The sequence below is a fragment of the Sphaerodactylus townsendi genome, linkage group LG11 (genome assembly GCF_021028975.2).
Source record: "Sphaerodactylus townsendi isolate TG3544 linkage group LG11, MPM_Stown_v2.3, whole genome shotgun sequence".
In the NCBI taxonomy this organism is placed as follows: Eukaryota; Metazoa; Chordata; class Lepidosauria; order Squamata; family Sphaerodactylidae; genus Sphaerodactylus; species Sphaerodactylus townsendi.
Window position 1 is genome coordinate 55,173,040 of NC_059435.1, and position 21,903 is coordinate 55,194,942.

General features: G+C 39.2%; 1 protein-coding gene across 1 annotated transcript in view; it reads left to right on the forward strand.

The window, feature by feature from the left end:
* The window catches only part of MALRD1 (MAM and LDL receptor class A domain containing 1), a 268,644-nt gene that overhangs the window by 49,840 nt on the left and 196,901 nt on the right, over positions 1-21,903 (forward strand). Inside the window, exons 8-14 of the mRNA XM_048510491.1 lie at positions 515-667; positions 840-945; positions 1,518-1,885; positions 2,996-3,417; positions 14,991-15,078; positions 16,887-17,063; positions 20,837-21,011. Of these exons, the coding sequence (XP_048366448.1) occupies positions 515-667; positions 840-945; positions 1,518-1,885; positions 2,996-3,417; positions 14,991-15,078; positions 16,887-17,063; positions 20,837-21,011 (1,489 nt within the window). The remainder of the gene's footprint in view (positions 1-514; positions 668-839; positions 946-1,517; positions 1,886-2,995; positions 3,418-14,990; positions 15,079-16,886; positions 17,064-20,836; positions 21,012-21,903) is intronic.

Genomic DNA, 21,903 nt, shown 5'->3' on the forward strand with positions numbered 1-21,903 from the left:
AAGATAGCAGCGATGAAGCCATGTGCTGTAAGTGAAAGTGCATTGATCTGTAACTCATGCCATAAGGATCATTAAATGTACACATCAATAGCATTATAATTTGGTTTTGGTTATTTAATTGGGAGGTTAATTAATTAAGATGAACCACTCAGAAGGGGAAGCACTTTTCACCCAGAATATGCATTGATTTTTTTTCAAAGTGTTGCAGTTTTCTTTCAGATTAGAACTAAATTTGGAAACGATTTGTCCAAATAACGCAGCCATAGTTGGACAATTATCTTTATAGTATGATGTTTTGAAAAGAAACTCACTTTACATTTTTAAATTCATTTATATCCACACATCTTTGGATAATACAGTATTGTTGTGCTATAGTAATTAATTAAGCAATGGATGGGGAAAAAAGAAATTACAAAGTTGTACACTGAGCTTTGATTGATATGCTGTCACATATATTGGGTTGCTGTTGGGAAAAGTTATGCAATTAATATAAAATCTTGTATGAATATTGCAGCTGCTACATGTGACTTTGAAACAGACAGTTGTGGCTGGATGGAAACAGTCACTGCTGATGGATTTAACTGGATACGAAGTTCCAGGAGTAGCCTACCCCTTCCTCTCCAGAAACAATCTCCACCATGGGATCATACCTATAGGCACTCTGCAGGTAAAATCCCAGTGAGCAATTTTATCAAAAAGAACACATGCATAAAAGTACTATGTGTTAGATCAAATGAGTGAAGGATAGGCATACATAATATATATGTCCTCTGCTTTTTTTCTTTTGTTGCACACATATATATGATATGGTACTTTCTTTTCTATTTTGCCCTTGACAGGTCATTTTATGTTCATTTTGAGAAACAGCAGCAGTATCTCACAGATTGCAAAACTACAGAGCCCCAAGTTCAGCCAGGCTGGATCAGGATGCACCATGACTTTCTGGTATGAACTTTGATTTTTCAAAGTTTAGAGGCATGTGACTGCCATTGAATTGACAATGAGCTTAGTATAATGGGGTGTTGTGTGGTTTCTGGGCTGTATGGCCATGTGGCCATGCTGGCAGGGGCTGATGGGAATTGTAGTCCATAACATCTGGAGTGCCAAAGGTTTGCCACCACGGTACTAGAACAATGCTACTGGAACACGGCCATACAGCCTGAAAACCACACAACACCCCAGTGATTCTGGCCATGAAAGCCTATGACAATAAAACTTAGTATAATGAAACTTCTCAAATTTCACTGATATTCTATGAGATGTACTCAAGCATAAAACATGTTCTGGGCCCCATTCAGCAGCTCAGTCATGAGCATATTCTTTGCAAATACTATTTTCCCACATTGCTAGTTTCAAAAAGACTTTGGGTGCAGAAGGACAGTGAAAGATCCTTGAACCTGTATAAAACCTTGGGATGGATGAAGCTGGTCAGAATAGAAAATGCAGGAATGGATAGATCAATTATTGTTTCATAGATTCAATAACATTTTCATGAGTTTAATTTATATACTTGCTAGGTACTACAACTATGGCCAGTCAGTCGGGGCAGCAGAAATGCAACTGCTTGTTGATGGACTCAAAGAACCAACAGTCCTCTGGAGGATATACTACAATCAAGGAGCTCAGTGGTTAAAGGCTTCCATTCAGCTTGGCCGCCTCCCACAGCCTTTTCAATTATCTCTAAATAAAGTCAGCCTTGGATTTTATGATGGTGTCTCAGCAATTGATGATATCAGATTCACGAACTGTGCATTGCCACTGCCAACGTTAAACTGTGAAAGTCCTGATCATTTCTGGTGCCAAAACTCGAAAGCTTGCATAGACCGCTTATTAGTGTGTGATCTTGTTGATAACTGTGGAGATGGATCTGATGAAGACAACTGCAGTAAGACATTTAATCATTTTTACATACATTATAATATCAAATCAGTTTTAGGCACTTTAAATCTTTGATTTTCAGACAATAAGAGAGCTCAGAGCATAGCTCAGTTGGCTTAACCCACAGAATTTTAAGAAAGAAAAATCAAGCTTTAAATCAGGGGTCATCACCTTTTTCTTTAATGAGAGCTACTTCTGCGTATTTAAAAAAACATCCCAACCTACTCTCCACCAAGTTTTGTTCAACATAGACATAGAATGAAGACTAGGAAAATCACCAAAATTTGAAGCTACTATGGCAGCTATTTAAGGAGACTTCCCTGAATATTTTCTCACAAAAATATAGTGTGAAAAGGGGAAGACTTTGGGGAAGAAAACTTTTATGAAACAACTTCATGTATTTTTTTCCACCCATTCTTTGTAGTTTGTTCTTTCCCCAAGCTACATATTTATAGATTGTGTTGATAGGATTGCGAGGTACCTCTTGGCATCTAGCGGGGAAAAGGTTCTTACCAAGCATAAAAGGAGGGCTAGACCTCAATGCCCTTGGCAAATTCCAGAAGTGACATCATCGTGTCACCATGTGGGAGACTGTAGTATTTGGGCAAAAACTCTACTATAGACACTGTTTACACCATAGAGATTTGCCCAAATATTAGAGTGCCTCCCAGTAATTGAAGATTTGAGGATATCACTTCTGGAGGTGACATCAATGTGCCGACAGCACCAAACCCTAGATCTTATTTTGTCCCTGCTAAGACCCCTCACTGGATGGACAAATAGTCCTGGGGGAGAGAGCCCAAAACAGGGAATGCCCCACCCCTTGTAGGGGTCTGGCAACCCTATGTGTCATGGGGAAACCAAGGAGAAGAGATTCAAAGGGAAATATCACTAGTCATCAGTCCTCTATGTCTCCCGTCAAAACTTCTGTGCTATGCTGCACTTTGAAAACATGAAAGCAGAATCTACATTTTCTATCAACTTAACATTCTGCTGCCTAATATCTCCATAGATAGAATCAATTTCTTTTGAACATGTGTAATATCATTTTAAGTTAATTACAGCTGACCTCAGGCATCATTGTTAATACTATTTGTTACTAATTCCTTGATTTCAGTAGCTGCACTGCAGTGCAACTTTGAGTTTGGACTCTGCAACTGGGAACAAGATACAGATGATGACCTAGACTGGACTATAAATCAAGGTCCGACTCCCACTCTGAACACAGGACCAATGAAAGATCATACTCTGGGCACAGTTAAAGGGCACTATCTGTACCTAGAGTCTTCAGAGCCACAGGTGTTCCAAAACAGAGCAGCTTTGCTGAGCCCAGTCTTGAATGCTACCTCTGCACAAAACAACAAAAGCTGCATTTTTCGCTTCCATTATCATATGTTTGGAAAGCATATTTACAGACTGGCAGTTTTCCAGAGAACAGCGAGCAACACAAGAGGACATCTGCTGTGGCAGATATTTGGTAATCAAGGGAACAGATGGATAAGGAAAATCCTTTACATTAGGAGTTCAGAGCCTTTTCAGGTATGGACCTTTCAGTCTCTAATCTGCATGCTTAGATGGAATGAAAGAATGGGAGAAAAAATGATGCTTTTCTCTCTCTTTTATAAAAGATAATGAAAGTTCAATCACATGGTCTTTGATCAGTTCTGTTTCATAAGTAAACTTTATCCGGGTACCCTTGGTTGATCTGCTTCAAAATGTATTACAATCATTTTGGCTCTTTCTCTCTCCTCCCCAATTTTAGATAGTACTAGAGTTTTCAGTACTTACGTACTTATGTTAGCCTATTGCAACAAACATAAGAGTCTTTTGGCTTCAGACTAACAAATACTCATTCAAAGTAAGCTTTTGTGGATCCTCATTAAATATAATTATTATATCTAAATTTATATAATTATTATTATATATTATATCATTATTATTATATATTATATAATTATTATCTATAATATGTAATTATTATAATATTATTATTATATTTAATCATTTTATATAGTAATGGCATGGTGTAGTGGTTAGAATATTGGACTAGGATCCAGGAGACTCAGGTATGAAATCCCATTCTGCCATGGAAGCTTTCTGAGTGATCTTAGACCAGCTACACACTATCAGCCTAACCTACTATGCAGATCGTTTTCTGAGCTTTCTGAGTGATCTTAGACCAGTTACACACTATCAGCCTAACCTACTATGCAGATCGTTTTCAGGGTACTGGTGTTGACTTTTAAGGCCCTGAGTGGTCTGGGACTCTCATATCTTTGCAACTGCATCTCCCAATATTGCCATGGAGGGCTCTTTAGTCCTATGATAGAAACCCCCTAGTCGTCTCTGGCAGTGGCGTAGCGCCAACAGGACAGGGGGCGTGACGCCCTGGACGGAGCCACGGTGGAGGCATGACTGGACCATGGAGGGGAATTCTGGGGGTGGGGTGGGGTGGGCGTCCTCACGGCAGGGGCACAGAACGTGTGCATGCCCCAGGCACAGTTTCCCCTTGCTCAGCCCCGGTCTCTGGCTTTAAGGACATTCAATTAGCCTCAAGTAGAGCCATGGCATTTTCAGCTCTGGCTCTAGCCTGGTAGAATTCTCTGTCAACTGAGACCAGGGCCCCTGTGGGTCCCAGTGGCGTATCTGCCAGAGGAACATGGGGATCAATTGACCCCAGGTGCCCCCCCATTAGTTCACATAGGGGGTTCCTGGTTGGCCCACAGCAGGCTCCTGGCCTGGATGATTCTAGAAGCCGGGCCAGGAGCCTGTTGCGGGGTGCCCCTCGCCAGCCCCATGAGGCTGCTCCTTCAGCTGGTGGAGGAGGCAGTGGCAGGTATTGCCCTGGGCCCCATTTTCCCCTGGTATGCCTCTGGTTGGACCTTAACTAGGTCCACAGGACCTGTAAGGTAGAGATTATTCACTGGGCTTTTAGTTGAGGCAGCCCATATATCCAGTCCATCTTGCTGGCCTCCCAACTTTCTCTGCACTTTCATTTCTCTGTCCGACAGTTAATTATAGGAGTTACGATGGAGCCGTGAGATGAGGGATTATTCAGGCTACTATCAGGATTTTGGACATTCAATCAGCCACTATATTGTTGTTTTATTGGGTTGTTATATTTAATTAATTAATATTTTAATGCTATTTTATTCAAATTGTATGCATGGAACGTTTTAATGATAATATGCGTAAGCCTCCCTGAGCCTGGCAGTAGCTGGCAGAGGGTGGGGTATTAAACTTAATAAAATAAAAAATATTAAAACACTTCACAAGAGTTGCTATGAGGATAAAATAGAGGAGAGGAGAACAATGCGTTCTGACCCCACTGAAGTAAGTAAATAAGCAAATAAATAAATTCTTATATGTAGGATCAAAGGGGCATGAATTGCAGGAAATAGAGATTGAGGTAAAATTTAAATGCAATCAAGGAAAGTATAGAGAACATTGACAGTAACAGTAATTAGATAGTTTTGTTGTACTGGTTAAGATCTGTGATGATGGAGGACCCCTTTCTTGATGGATTCTAATACAGGAGTTTCAAGCTTAGTCTTCCTTGGAAGTTGTTGTACTGAAGAATGGTGATAGTTAGATCTGTGTCTCTTTCTGTGGGTCAGCTTAGAATAACATCCACATTCCCTGCAAGCAATTCTGATATGTGCATTGTAGACAAACATAATGTGGGAACCCTACGATCATTGATGTGTATGGCAATAATAACCATTACTGAAGAAACACATTTACCAGTTCCTCCTGAAATTGTTGCCTGCTGTATGCACGATCACTCAGTACATATTTTATATTTCTCCTTGAAGGCATGCTAGACATAGCCTGGACTGCTTTTAAGGAAAAAAATGTATTGTGTGAACCAGACATCAGAATTTATTCTCTGTCTGCAAATTATTGCTGGTAGTTAAAGTTATCTTCCTTCTTAATAGCTATCTATCTTGTTGCTGATCCAATCTTGTAGAATTCTTTCAGAGAAGTGCAGTTTTGTGTATTCCATATAAAAGATGTTCAGAATAGCTGCACTGGCCAGTGATGTTCTCTTATATCGATGATATATACCATTTTTGTCCTCAGTGGAAAATCAATACCTGATGCAATTTTCACTCAAGATGGAGTACAGCATTACTTTTTAGAATCCTTTTGTCAGATATTTCCTTTTTGTACAATAAGCAGAAAGTTTTTAACATATGGTGACAAAAAAATGCCCAAAAATGGCCTTTAAAGCAAATAGTGACAAAAATAATGCACATGAATGGGCCATCCTTAAGATCCTTTATAGTTATCAGAGGTGATGAGTACACCTATCTTCTGATGCCCTTAATATGAAATATGTGAGGTCTTGGTCAGATACCAAAATTATTTACTGCCAAGTGCTTGTTTTGGATCTTTGGTAAAGTCTATCCATTGTGTAATGTTTCATATTCCACTTTTCTTCCTTGGAACTCAAGATAGACTACCTAGAGCCAGCATGTGCAGTGTTGGACTATAATCCAGGGAAAAAAACTTGGATCAGTCATACCTTCTGATCTTAACCAGCCTTATAAGATTGTTGTTGTGAAGGTAAAATAAGAGAGGGGAGAATTATGTTGTAAAGCACTTTGGATCCTCATTGGGAGAGAAAAGAGAGATTATACATATGTAAATAGTGTCCCTCAGAGGTCTACAATCCAAACACTGACAAGACCCAAACCTTCTTAGTTCAGGAAAGCTGGTGCAACATTTATCATCCATGGCCTGCCAGATGACAAGGAATAAATTGAAATACACTTGATCTTTTATTAGTCTGCAGTAAGGAGTAATACAGAGTGATCTTCATACACAGATGCACCTAATGCAAATTTACTATTCTTCTAATACTCATTATACATTTATCTGGTATTTGGGCTGCAATCTGAAGAACACCTCCTTGAAAGTAAGCTTTATTGATTAAAAAGGGGCTTACTTCTGAGTTACCTGTTTAGGATTACTCCTTAACACTGCTTTCAAAATAGGGTTGCCAACTTTGGGTTAGGAAATACTTGGATATTTCGGCTGTGGGGCCTGGAAGGGTGGAATTTGGGGAAAAGGAGATCTCAGCAGGATGCAATGCAATAAAATTCACCCTCCAAAGCAGTCATTTTCTCCAAGTGAGCTGATCTCTTATATCTGGAGCTCATTTGAAATCCCAGTCACTATCTGGAGGCTGGCAAACCTAGTCCGAATCAGAATTACATTATGTCCATAATGGACTTATGGGGTACAATGCTGCTTAGGATTGTGCTGTAGACTTTCACGAAGGCAGGGATTTCACGTGCAACTTTGCCTTTGAAACTTCAACAATAATTTGCATATCATTTGAGAAGAAATGATTGTTCAGTACTTGCAGGAGTAGCTTGTTCTAAGAATCCAAGTTATCAGTTTCTCTGATTTCAGATTCCTCAAACATCCTACAGAGGCAAGTCTGTCTTGGTCACATCATGCTCCCTGGAGCTAATAGATTCAGTTATCAAAGTCTGGTCGGAAAAGGCTTTGTACCAAACCCCAGTATGAACTAACAGAAAATACTGCTGCACATCAAAAGAATTTGTTGGCAGATTGTATTGCTGCAGGCCCTGAATAGGCAAACATTTTGTGCTGAGCAGGTCTAAATATAATTGAGGGGGCATGGCAGTTCAGTGAAAAATAGATAAGGTATCTTTTTGAGATGGCTAAAGAACTGGTTGAGGGGCAGGTCCCCGTGGTCTGCCCTGTAGCTACAGGTCTGCACTTCTGTCTGAGTGTGGGTATGCTGTTTAACTTGAATTCTGAAAAGGCAAAACTAGATGTAGCAGATTGCATCCGCTTGTGAGGAAACTTTCATTTCACAAACTCATTTGTGATCAGGGTTTGTTGTGTTTTTATCAATTATGTGACATCTGGTTTTTTTGCATCTAAATTAGTAATAAAAATAATTTGGCAGTTTGAAGAGAAAATGCACAGAAGCGTTTCAAGTATTCCATTGTTAATATAAGTTATTAATGTTTTTTAGCAATACAATGTAATGTATTGTCGTACCTTATAGGCAACTTGACAATCATGGCAGGTTCGCTCAGAAGTTCCATTTTATTCAGTCAGGCTTACACCCAGGAAGATGTTCTTATAATTGCAGCTTAACTTGCTTACTGCACAGTCTGATAGTTTCACTGCATTGGCTTGAGAGCCTTAGGATATCTATTAAGACACCCTTGTGTTTGGCACCTGTTTGAGAGCTGCGGGTAAAATGAGAGCATTGAAGGGTTCCATTCAGTTACAGTTTGTAATGGCTCCAGGAAAAACCTTTTAAAATCATTACCCAAATGTACGTTTCTAATTTGTTCTAATACAAAAACTCTAATGCAGTGCCTACTGTGTTAATAACAAAAATTGGCTTTGTTTTTGGCATCAGCAAAAAGCCTGATTTAAAAAATTACATTGACTCTAAAGTTAGTACTCTTAATTTTGAAACATTGGATTAATATTAATTGCTTTGCTTTTATCATATTTGCTTGTATCTCATTTTTCATCTTGTGGCTCCTATGTTATTTAAAGGAAAGATGGCTCCTTAAGTTTTCAATTTCTTGGCCTCCTAACTCAGTTAGATGATTTATTACCAATCAACATTTGTTTTCCAAATACTTTTAGCATGTCTTATGCGATTAATCATGCGATAGCTAATTCATTACATTTGGAGGAAGGTAGAAGCATGAGAGAAGCCAAAATATTTTCCTGCTCATTTTCTCTGATGTGTGTGTGTGTGTGTGTGTGTGTGTGTGTGTGTGTGTGTGTGTGTGTGTGTGTGTGTGTGTGTGTGTGTGTGTCACAATTGACTTATGGTGACCCACAGGATTTTCAAGGCAAGAGACATTTGGAGGTGGTTTGTCACTGCATGTCCCTGCGTCACACCCCTGGTATTTCTTGGAAGTCTCCCATCCAAATACTTGCCAGAGTTGAGGATGAGGGTGTGTTACTGGCCCAAGGTTACCCAGCAAACTTCCACAGCAGAGTGGGGATTCGAACCTGGTTTTCTTAATTCACCACTACACCACAATGGCTCTCAGTCCTCTGATTTACTCTGATGCATTCTACGTTTCTGTGTTTTTTTAAAAAAATGCTAGGGAACCTTCGTTGAAATGTGTGGCTGTAAGGGGGACATGATGCTGAGAAAACCATGAATGGATCTTTCAGAAATGATTTCAACATGGGAGCAGCCTCATGAAGTCTCCATTCAGATGGGTGGAGAAAAGAATTACATTATGTCCATGAATTTAAAAAAGAAAAGAGAAGAAAATGTGTAGGAATTAGGAAGAAAACAAATAGACTTTGTCCTGGATGTTAGAAATTGCCATCAAGGATACCAGGAATATCAGATTCTATTTTTCCATGATTTTTTGTGAAACTTCTTTAGTAAGAGGGAGACAATCTTTAAATAAATGCAACTGGTGCATTCTTTTCAGTATAAAACAGTATAAAAATGTAAACTTTTCTTTGACCAACTGTATTTTAACTTTACTTTCATTCATGCTAGATCTGCAAAGTTCTTAGAGCTGAGGAAATTGAGGACTGATCTCATCCTGATAATAAATGAGATGTGAAATTAGCTTTGTGGTAAATGATTCCCAGGAGGTGGTTTTATATAATAACATGAGAGTTTTGCAGCTGGCATGCGAGTTTAAAAGTGATCTGCATTTTGAAAGAAATTTAGAAGTATCTACATATAACATGTTTTTGTGCCTCTGAATTACTAAATACAGCCAGCATAGTATAGCAGTTAAGAGCTGTATAGTGGTTCAACATGGTAAAAATCATTGGACTTTAATCTGGAGAAATGGGTTTGATTCTCCATTCCTCCAAAGAAACCTGCTGGGTGACCTAGGGTTACTCACAGCTCTTAGAATTTTCTCAGCTCTACACTACTTCACAAGGTGCCTGTTGTGGGAGAAGAAGGGAAAGTGATTGTAAGCTGCTTTCATAATCCTTAAGGTAGAGAAAAGCAGGGCATAAAAAACTACTCTTCTTCCTTTTCTTCTATATATGACATGATGTATGCAGTTTTCTTTGGAGTTCTATGTGAACTTTTTTGATACTGACTGACAAATGAAATGTCGGAACACAAGTTACTCAGGCCAACATATAAGAATTGTTCTATTGTGTAGGATCCATATCAACTCCCTTAGGACTAAAAACAAATACTTTAGGATGTTTACAAACTCCTTCCTTGCTCTCCTCACAACAGATCTTGTGAGTTAAGTGAAGCTGTGAAAGTTTAGAGAGAACTGAGACTAGCTCAGAGGTGTAGCTGGGCCCAGTGCGCACTCTGGCTTTTTCACACACACCCCACAGCGGGGGCCCCCCCACTCCCACTTACTTTAGAGAACCAAGCAGGCTGGAGAACAGGCCTTCCTGTTCTGGTGGGAACTACATTTCCCAGGAGACCCTGGAAAATGTTAGATTCCCCACCAGAGAGAAGACAATTCTCCAGCCTGCTCTTTCTAAGAAGTAGAGGTCAAATGAAAGGCTCTACTTGGGGGGGTGGGGGAAGAAGAGCCAGGGGGATTTTGTGCCCCCCACGTGACCCAAATCTGTGTGCCTGGTGCCTCGCACCCCCCCATCCCCTGGGAGCCTTGCCGCTGGACTAGCCCAGGACCACCTAGTTTCATGTGTTGGAGCTGGGAATCAGACCTGGTTCTCTAGATTAGAACCCACCACTCTTAACCACTATACCACATAGGGATGTAATTATCACAATCATAAGCATTTTGCCCAGCTTGTACCAAATAACCTTCCACAGCCACGATATGTCAATATGGCAACGGAATGCAAAATGTGATAATACCCTCCCTGTCTTCCAGTTCTTAGCTATCCATCACCTGCACTTCCTCTTGGGCAAACAGATGTAGATATTCATTTACTCATATTTATGGTATGAGTTTATATTCTACCTTCCAACATTTTCATTCCTTCTCAAATATTAATGAACCTTGACTTCATACAGCAGCAAAACAGTGCCTTAAATAAGATTTAGGCATCTGACTCCTATGATATCATTCAGATCTCGTATATTCTACATTATTTCCAATATTTGTATGCAAAAAGAAATTGTTCTTGAAACCACAAATTTAAGAGCAGAGCAATTCAAAGCGCAGTAAGTTTCAGGACCCGCATCCATTCCCTATAAATACCTATATTGTTTGCCTCCAGCTTGTCTGTAGAACCTGAAACACAAGCAAAAGATGGGCACATTTCAGTGCAAAACAAACTGTGAGCCAGCAATTCACTTGAGATTTGTAACTGATTAATATTCAGTAAATCCAAATCACAGAAAAACCTGAAAAAGCCACATTAGCTTTTCTCAGCTTTTCTTTTAGCGATAATAAATCCCAGGTGTATATACGTGGGGCGTTCAGCTTTTTCCGCTGTTTCAATCTCGCTTCCCTCCACCACCATTTCTGAAGCCCAAGTGGGCTTGGAAGGCAGCAGACAGGAGGAGGGGAGAGAGACCTCCATGTGGGTCCCGCTCCCTTGCTTTTCAAGCCCTGCAAGACTTAGGAAGCAAGGTGGGGGAGAGAGAAAAAGAGCCTGATCCTTGCATGGGGAGGGGAGAGAACCTGATTCTTGCAGCCCCACATGGATTGCATCCCCTCCCTTGTTTCCCAAGCCCAACAAGTCCCTATTAGCTCAGCCTCACATGCAGGATCGCTCCCCCACCCTCTAGGGCTTGGAAAAGCACTGGCAGAGGGACCCCTGCCCTTAGAGTTTGGGAAATGGAGATGGGGTAGAGAACTGACAAATTTTAACCCGAATATTTTCGATACAGGAAGAATTAAGATAAAAAGTACCCAAACCTAAAATTTACCAATATTTTGTATTGGTTCTCATTCTATTTGCTGGAAGGGGCAGGGCGGGGACTTTGCAAATGGCAACTATATTTGTATAATGAAAAGTGGTTGTCATTTCAGCAGCCTGTATTACTGTCTTTACACAATGTGACCAGGCGTATGAAAATGAAGCCAATAAGTCGTTACCTTTTCTTACTGGTTTCCTAGTTTAACTCAAGTCACATAACTCAGTGCAACAAAAATTAAATTGTAAAAAAAAATCACAAGAGAATTGAGACCATTAATCTTTCTTTTCTAAAAACTCCGTAAAACAAACCATGCAAGAACCGACTTGTGAACTGTCAAAATTTACTTTATCACAAATTTAGTTATATAGCCTGAAGAGTATTCGCATTGCAAGCTAACGTATATTGCTTGCTAAAACTAAAGTTGAATTCTGGATTATTACAAACTTTGAATTGGGACAAATATGAAGAGAAGTGGTTTTTCTCAAATGATATTGTACAGGATGATGGTTTTGAAAGCAAAATCTATGCCTATACATAAAATAAATAATAACCGTGCTATAACCTTAGTAACAAAACAACTTAATAAACTGCATATTCAGGTCCGCATCATACAGCATATAGCATACTTGTCAAGTTTATCTGTTATAAGTAAAGATAACTCATTATTACGAGTATAAGTGGGTGGAACTGAGCAACTTGTCACAGATACTAGCCACTAGATCTTGCCCTGCAAAATAAGGCACAAAAACTGAGGACACGTGTATCAGGAGGAAATCCATGCCATGTCACCAGGGCTGTTCTAAATACTGGGAAAATACAGGTCTAACATTTATTCAGAGACCAGTATGGATCTAAAAGACTTCAGAAAAGAATAAAAATGGAATTCTCCTGGTATTCTGCTCCAGAATTTTGGAGCCACTACCCAGAAGGTTTTACGTCAAACGTACATTTTTTTAATCCAAAGCATTTCTTATCCAAAACATTCAGTAATGGGCTTCAGCAAGGTTAGCCAGAAAAGAGCACTGTTCATGCTAACGGTACTTTTCTCTCCCATGGAACCTGGAAATGTCTGGTAGTACTTAGAGTGATACATCCATGCAGAGTGAGAAGTAGTTATGGCATAAAGAGAATAAGAAGACTTTATTTACAGTCAATGACCAAATAAGGCATAAAGAGTGTCAGTGGGATGTAGTGGTTAAGAACGGTGGAATCTAATCTGTAGAACTGAGTTTGATTCCCCACTCCTCCATATGAGTGGTGGACTCTTATCTGATGCACTGGATTTGCTTTCCCACTCCTACACATGAAGTATGCTGAGTGACCTTAAACTAGTTACAGTTCTTTCAGAATACTCTCAGCCCCACCTACCTCACAAGGTGCCTGTGTAACCCACAGAACCCACAGTTAGAGGTTACACCTGCTGTGGGAGGTGAAGGGAAGAAGTTTGTAAGCCACTTTGACAGTCTTTAAGGTGGGGTATAAATCCAAACTTTGTCCTCTTCCAGATTTTCCTTCCTTGCACTTCCATTTTTCACTCTATTACATAACAACTTTTTCGGCAGACTCTTTAACAGTTTACCTCTCTGGTTCTTCGCCTTCCTCCCGCGGCTAATCCATAGGAATTTCCCAAGCCTATGAGCTAACATTTTAGCTAATTAAAACAACGAGGGGGGGGGATAGAAGTGGGGATAAACAAGGTATGCATTCATTTCAGTTACGGTATACACAATTTAAATCCAAGCCTCAATATATTTCCTACTGTCCAGTTTCAGTATTTTCCCTTTGATAGTCTGTTCAGATGGATCCTTCTTGCTTTTAGAGTTTATTTTTTCCTGTGGGCAAATGTTCTTCATCCACACTGAACTGTGGCTAATTGGGGTTTTATGTGCCCATCAAAGGAAAACTCCTGGAGTGTAAAAATACACTCACCTTTTATGCTATACTGAGAAACTACCCGTTTGGCATTCATTACTAGAGTTCTGAAAGTGCAAATTCTCTACAGGAATTAATTAACTATAGGACAAAGGATGGGGTAGCGAATAATGTCTAAACATGCCTGCTGAAGGTGGCATTTGATCCCAAGAAATTAACCGTCCTTTCCAGAGATAGAGGAAACCCATCTTATGCAAATGTGTGATAGGATCATTTGGTTTTGAAAATATAGTTTAGAGTATAATTTAACTTGTCATGTGCCATTTTAATTTTTTATCATGCATTAATTTTGAAAAACATGCATGTATTTTCTGAAATATCACCCTCACCTAACAGTGTGTGAAACTGTGATATTGCTAGTACAATATATCTTCCTACAAAAGACATGGGATTTATATATAACGTCTGCACTGGTGCTATATTTGTATCTCATGTGAAATGTGGAATGTTATGGCTTGTATGTAGGTGGTACTATTCACATTGAGAAAAGATCCTTGTTGTTGTACAACCCAATACCATTTCATTTCATGGTGGCTAAAGGGAACTCCACATTCAGATGCAGTAATCCTCTGAATACCAGTGTCCTGTTGTTGGTCTTCCAGAGGAACTAGTTAGCTGCTGTGTGATACTGGGTGCTGGACAAGATGGTCCACTGATTTCATCCAGCAGAGCTCTTCTTATATTCTTACAAAATAGTTAAACATGATTTAAGCTTAGTACCGAATGTGCTAACAATGATGAACATAAATTATGGACTCTTACCATAATTCCATATTACAGGGATCTTTTAATGGGGGTACACATGGTGGTTTAGCCAACCATTCTAATGCTTAAGTGTTCTTGATTAATATGAGTACCCAAGAGAACAAATCATGTTTAATGTATTGTTGAAGGCTTTCACGGCCGGATTCAACTGGTGGTTGTGGGTTTTCCGGGCTGTGTGGCCATGGTCTGGTAGATCTTGTTCCTAACGTTTCACCTGCATCTGGGACTGGCATCTTCAGAGGTGTATCACAGTAAGAAGTTTGTTATACACTCAGTATAACAGACTTCTTTCTGCGATACACCTCTGATGATGCCAACCCCAGATGCAGGCAAAACATTAGGAACAAGATCTACCAGACCACAGCTACTCAGCCTGGAAAACCCACAACAACCAAATCCTGTTTAGTTTCTTCCAGAAACAGTCTGTTCTCAAGAGTGACTCCAAGCTCTTATTTAAGAAAAAGTCCAAACCGCACTGTTTTGGGTTAAATGGATATTGTATATGTAATGAGAAGTAGCCGTTCCCTCAGTAGTAACAAATGGCAATGTTATCATATTTCTTCAGATTTTTGTGGAAGGTACCATTGGGGATGGTTTCACTGGAGACATTGGAATTGATGATTTGTCTTTTATGGATTGTACGCTTTACTATGGTAAGTAGAAATGTATGTGCAGTCAAACTATTTGAAATCAATCTGGGGATCCCATGCAATTGAGGTGCAACTCCTTATTCAGAAAAATGAATGGGAGTTAATAGCTTTTTCATAGTTGTAGAGGTGCAATGGGGTCTCAGTGCTGCCACCCTCCTCTCTGCCAGCCACACACTGGCTCTGTGGAAGCCATAGATAGATATTTATTATTACGGCCTTTTGGCCAGCCAATCTGTGGAAGCCATGGTGGCCAGTAATAGGAAGATCTGCAGGCTACAGGGTCTTAGAGGTATAACCAACCAATAGCAAAGGCTATTGTTATGGGAGGAATAAAGAGCTGAAACTGTAAGGATGTACAGTTATGGACCACAGAGAAATAGACTCATAGTTGCATCAGTCAAAGTTGTTTGAAGGTAAGTAGATAAAGCTAAAATGCTACACTGGCTTGTGCCTCTTACCCATACACATATTATGATATGCAGTTGTTAGGCTTAAAATCCTTGCCTGGTTCTGATGCAGAGGTCACCGCAGATATCCTTGAGATCTTTAAGAAGCTTCCATTTGCTTACTCCCAGGAGAAAGTATTGACATTAAGAATCACTAATACTAAATCCTCTTCAAAACTGGATTTCCTGTAAGAGGCTTGCTTGTCAATTTGTAAGAACTCCATAACTGTACACAGTTGACTTTATACAGTCAAGGGGGAAAGGGAATTAAATGCAAGTCCAAGATAAATTAAGGATTATTTTATAGTAGCAGAGCAAAATTTGACTTCAGTAGTTAGATACCAACAGAGTTTTCCAGGCTGTAAGCTTTCATGAGTCAAAGCTCATTTTGTCAGGTACAAATAAAAATGAAGATGCATCAGTCCTTATATCCAGGTCAGAATATGGGAGAGGAGTTACCAAGAAGGACCAGCTGGAATCAGGATGCAGAGGAACAGACTACAGACTAACATGACCTGAAATTAGGGATTTATTTTGTCTCCTTTCTACTCGTTGATAAGACTAACATGAATCATGGAGAATTCTCAAAGAGGTAGGCAGGCCATCCATAGCAGACATAGCATCTGTGATTTTCAGTGGCATGTGGAAGTATTCAGATAGTAGATTCTTGTGTAGAAAGACTACACCATCAACTACTTCAGTATGCTTGGTAAGGGAATCCCTGGAATATTATTATAATTTGTCCACATCAGTTGTTCCTAGTGGTCCAAATTTGCCTAGTGGTCCAAATGTTGCCATCTCCAGGAATAGATGGGTGGCTCCCCTACCAGCAGACAGTTATTATTGACATTAGTATTGCTGTATTGCTGTAAATACCATGAAGAGTATACACTTGTGTTATGGTAAATCGGGAGTCTAAAAACAAGGGTATATAATGCTCAAACTAGCACAGTGTTACTCCATTCTAACGCCATTGACATGTATGGCATTAGGCTGGAATAACTCTGCATGGGTTTGCACTACTAGATGTGTAATACTCTAGGTTCATGTTATAAACAATTCTGAAAATAACACGTGTAATCATTTTTGTTACAGTTACAGATAAACAGTGCAGAATGTCTAATGTTAAAATATGATGAAACTGTTGAAACACAAGTGTATGTAGTAAGAAATAAAAATACATTTATAAAGGGTATGAGTTACACTGTCATAATACCATTGTTATTTACCTATGAAAACCTAAAAAAAAGGTATTTCATTTGACATAGAACAATCACTACCTTTTAACATCCCAGCTCATATATGAGAAACATAGTGTTATTTCAAAAACATGCACAGGTTAATTGCAGCTATTTCTTTTACAAGGAAATTTGACAAGTGATTCCACAACTCCACTGGGAACATCCATTCCTGTAACACTGCCCATGAATAACTGTACAGAAGAAGAATTCGTCTGCAGAGCCACTGGCCAGTGCATAAAAATAATTCAAAGGTGTGATTTCCGCCCTGACTGTTCTGACAGGTCTGATGAGTCATCTTGTGGTGAGCAAATTATTTATTGCAACTGATCCAATTACATTATATTGACCTACACTTCTAGAAAGGGGCGTTACCAAGTCAGGCCATTAGTCAGGCCATCATCAACCTGACTGGCAGCAGCTCTCCAAGGTATGAAGCAAAATAAGGTATTTCCTAACTGTTGCTTGTAATCCTTAGCTTGGAGATGTCAGGGATTAACTTTGAGATTTTCGCAAGCAAAATATTTGCTCAAGCACCCAAGTGATGCCCGCACATCAATTTCTTAAGCCTTCCATGGTTCAGTTTGCTGTTCTATGGTGACATCTCAATATTAATTTGATATGCATATTTTCTACCTCTGCTTCGAGTAGTTTTAGCCAGTTGTTTCACTAAACAACAACAAAACTGTGGTGTGTTTTTATCTCAGGTTATGTGTGGGGCTTGATATTTTTTATTCCCATTTCAACAATTAAGATGTTTCTGTTAGTGGGTATTTCACTTCTGTATCCAATTTTTAAAAGTAAATGGGATTCTTCAGTATAAGAAACTTAGCAATTACTGGTAGTCAAAAGGCTATGGGAATATGGAATGAAAAGAAATATCACTATAGCCCAGAGGATTTGTAAATGTCTGACATTAAGCTTTCCAGCTTGATTTTTTATGTAAAATAAATGTGAGAGCAATGTATAACTGCTCTTAATTGCACAGTACTCCCTAGAACTCATTTAATACTCATCATAACCAAGACCTAAAATCTTTAGTCTGCATAGTACATAGTAGAACTCAATGGTCCCAAGTTATCTAATAACTTTAGAACAGTTTTCAGTGAAGTTGAATAGAATGAGGAAATTGTGTGTGTGTTAAGGACAAAAGTTTTCACTTCAATGTATTGTCGAAGGCTTTCACGGCTGGAATCACTGGGGTTCTGTGTGGTTTCCGGGCTGTATGGCCGTGTTCTAGCAGCATTCTCTCCTTCAGTTTTCACTTCAATTACCAGATGGATCTTCAGTTACCAATGATCTTCAATCACAAAGATATTCAAGGGTCTGGCGGCTGTGGCATGTCATGGTAAGATGTTTTTCTCCATGGCATATTGTGAAGTATTTGTGTGGTGGGGTATATGTTTTGTCCACTTCACAGGTAGGAGGTAACCCCTTGAGATCTCCCACCTTCACAGTAGCATTCTGACAAGCATTAAAGAACATGAAAGGCACTGCTAACTAATCCAACCTGAGAAATCAACAGTAGCTGAATTCTCTAAACCAAGCCAGACATAGAATCTTATTTGAAGTCACAGAAATTCTTGATAACTTCAACTGCTACTATGTCAGACTAAACAGGAAAGCCATTGAAATCCACAAGCTGTGACAGTTTCAACAAAAAGGAAGAGTCTGAAAATCAACAAAACTTGGCTACCGGTACTAAAAAGCCACCAAAATTAGATCCAGAGACATTCAATTGAACCTGTAAATGAACTATACCCAGACACATGCAATGTGCATCACCACCCCCACATGCGAAGTGGACAAAACATATACCCCACCACAGAATCACTCCATTCTGTGTCACATCTTACGATGACATGCCTCTGAAGATGCCAACCGTAGATGTGAGTGAAATGTTAAGAGCAAAAACTACCTGACCACTGCTACACAGCCTGGATGACCCACAACAACTGCCTGTAAAAGCCTTTGACAATACATATTCAAGGGTGTCAGCAATGCTGCTGAAAATAATAACGTCTAAGTTCTAACTATCTTTAGCAGTGGGCTGTGCCAGTCTTTCCCATTCAATTGTTTTCACCTGCTAGAAAATCATCATTGTAGCTGTGCATAATGTGTAGTTACAGTGTATATCCAGCCCTAAATAGTCTTGCTGATTCTAGATCCTTAATAACCAAATGTTTTGGCTGTCAGTAAAGTTTCCCCTTCAGTCATGTACAACCCTGGGGCGAGCAGTGATTTTATAGGCAAGCCGTTTTTGTGTGGTAGCTTGCCATTGCTTTCCCTGGCTATTCTTTACCCCCAGCTATGTTCTAGGTACTCATTTACCGACCAAGGAATGGATGGATGGCTGAGTTGACCATGAGCCAGTTGCCAGAATATCTAACCCACAGGGGGCTCAAACTCCTGACTGTGTGAGTGGCAGTGCAAGCAGAGTGGCAGCGCAAGCACTACACCACGTGTTTTTGGCTGCTACCCAAGCTAATTCTAATTAAATCATTTTATAAGCAGTGTTGGCCAGATAAATAACATAGTGGATTGAAGTTGCTTTAAAACATATACTGAATGAACATTAATGGTGTGAAATAATCTCTGAAGCAGACTGTGATGACAAGAATTTCCACAAGGGAGAAAGTGATCAAGCGTCAACCACACTTTAAAGGTAGCTGAAAAAAAGCCTGCTATGTGGTATTGGTGCTTGGAAACATTAAGCTTATTATCTTGTGGGAACTTAGGCAGATGTTTTGGTTATAGTTAACTGTCCCAAACAGTATGTTCATTTATTGCTGTTTTCTATGCATTTGCAACATGTTGGTTTAAATTTACATACTGATGCACTTTTGAAGTTGATTGCTTTCAGGAGCAGTATTAACTCTAGTTAATCTGGGCAGCCAGTAGTGCAACCCTATACCTGTCCAGGCAGATTGATTTTCTAAAATCTTTATGTTTTATCATAGAGTTGCTGGCCATTCCTAGAGAGGCATGGCATCACTTCCAGGATGTCACACTGTTGGACAGTGCCTCCCATTTCCTTGCTCCTTAGACTCTCATTGGTTGCCAGGCCAACCCTAGCAGAGCAGTTGCATGTTATGGAACAGTTGTTCCCCTGCATAATGAAGTGAGAGTTTAGCCCATCTCCAGAATTCAATTGGTAGATACTTTAAAATCTCTTTTCCATTTGATTGTGTTTTCCATTTGCCTGAGGTCCTTAGCTGCTAAGATGTAGGAACAGTTTTCCTCCCTTTAATGAAATACAGATGTGAAGAGTTCAAAATCTGTTTGGTTTGTTTTGTTTGATATAGTGTTGCTGGAGAAGGGTGGCTAATCCTTTCCTTCTTAATCCTGCTTATTTTTCCTGCTCAGATAGCAATCCCTGCTTAAACTAACATATCTTGCAGAGGAAGAAACTAACATAAACTAACAAATCCACATATCTTGCAGAGGAAGAAATTGATTTGGAAATCTTAATTGAGAAAAATAGCCTCAACCATTTTTTGGAATTTCTTTGAACAGTTTTGCAGCCTTTTCTGGTTGAATGTTGTGATAGATTTTTCTGGGGCCAAGACACTACCCCAAAGGATTTTTCCTGTCACAACTACCTCACTAGATGAGGTTCTTAGCAGAAATTTAAAAAAAGGTTTGAGATGATAAAATCTGAGCCTGGGACTAACTCCTTTCTCAAGCCCAGATGAGCAGTAATGAATTAAACTGGCAGATTTACTTTTAAATGTAAACAAAAAACAATGTTTATTCATAAAGAACATTCATAATTCACCAGGAATTGTGAGATATAAGTTTTAGTAGATGCACAAGGGAAAAAAAGACAGGACTAGATCTACTTTTTATCGAAGGGGGCAAAAATACAAAATAATTTCCCAATGTATTATATTTTTTTCTGTAGATATACATATATAATCAATGTATAATACTGACAATTCTTTTAAGTGATAAAATAAATTAGGTTGACCTCTGTGAATTGTTAATGAATAATTAAACTTTGACATTATTTTATCTATGTATAATGTATGAATATTCCTTTTAAGTGTTTATGAACTGCCGGATTTCTTTAAATAGCTTCAGATGTTTGTGACTTTGACAATGAAAACGTATGTGAATGGTATCAGCCTGTGGCCACGGTGACAACCATATCTTCAGCCCATAGTGCTAATTTGTTCCAGTGGGGCCTTGGTAAAGGAGCAAATATTCACCCAGGAGAAGAGAATCATAGACCATCAATTGATCATTCAATGTGAGTGAAATTTTCACCTGTGTGTACTTTTCCTTGTTCTGTGTGCTATCAGTCACCTCTGACATTTTTAAAGAGGGAATGTGAAACTACTTTAGTCTCTTTAACTGAAGTTGATAATCAAGCCATTACAGATTATATAGTATAGTGGTGTCTATTCAAAATGCTTTAAATACTTAAATTAAAGAGTATAACAGGAACCTGGTGAAGATGCATAAATAGAATAAATTGATAGTATATATGGATTTCTTTTTTAGGTTTGTAGAAAAATCAGAAATCTAAAAAGATACATTGTGGGATTTAAAAGGCCCAAATGATAAAAATAATGTCTGCAGTTTTAAGAAATGAATCAGTGCCAGTTGCTAGGCAACCACAACTGTCTTGGTTTCTGTCCGTGAAAGGCAGGAGAAGACTTTCCAGAGATATTTTGGCTTTTGTGAGAGGATTGATAGGGACCAGCCCATCAGCAACCACCTGTGACTTACTACCATACAACTTACATGAATCACCTAGGCCTGGCTACTTGCTACTGCTCAACAGCACCCCCAACATGAACACCAATTTGAGTTTCAAACTAGGATTTCAAATTTGCATTCTGTTGTGGAAACGCACTGGGTGACCTTGGCCAGTTTCACATTCTCAGCCTAACTTGCCCGTTTTTACCGTTTTATTGGTTTATTGTTTAAATTGTATATGATTGTTGCTGGATTTTAAATGTGTTAATTTATGCTGGATTTTAAATGTGTTAATTTATGCTGTTGGAGCTGCTGTCAGAGAACAGCCATGTTGGAAGTCACGCCTTGCCAGGCCCCACTTTGGGAAGGAGTAAGCCCTGGCCTCATAAATTTGAAATATAAATATAAATAAATAAATAAATAACTTACCTCACAGGCAT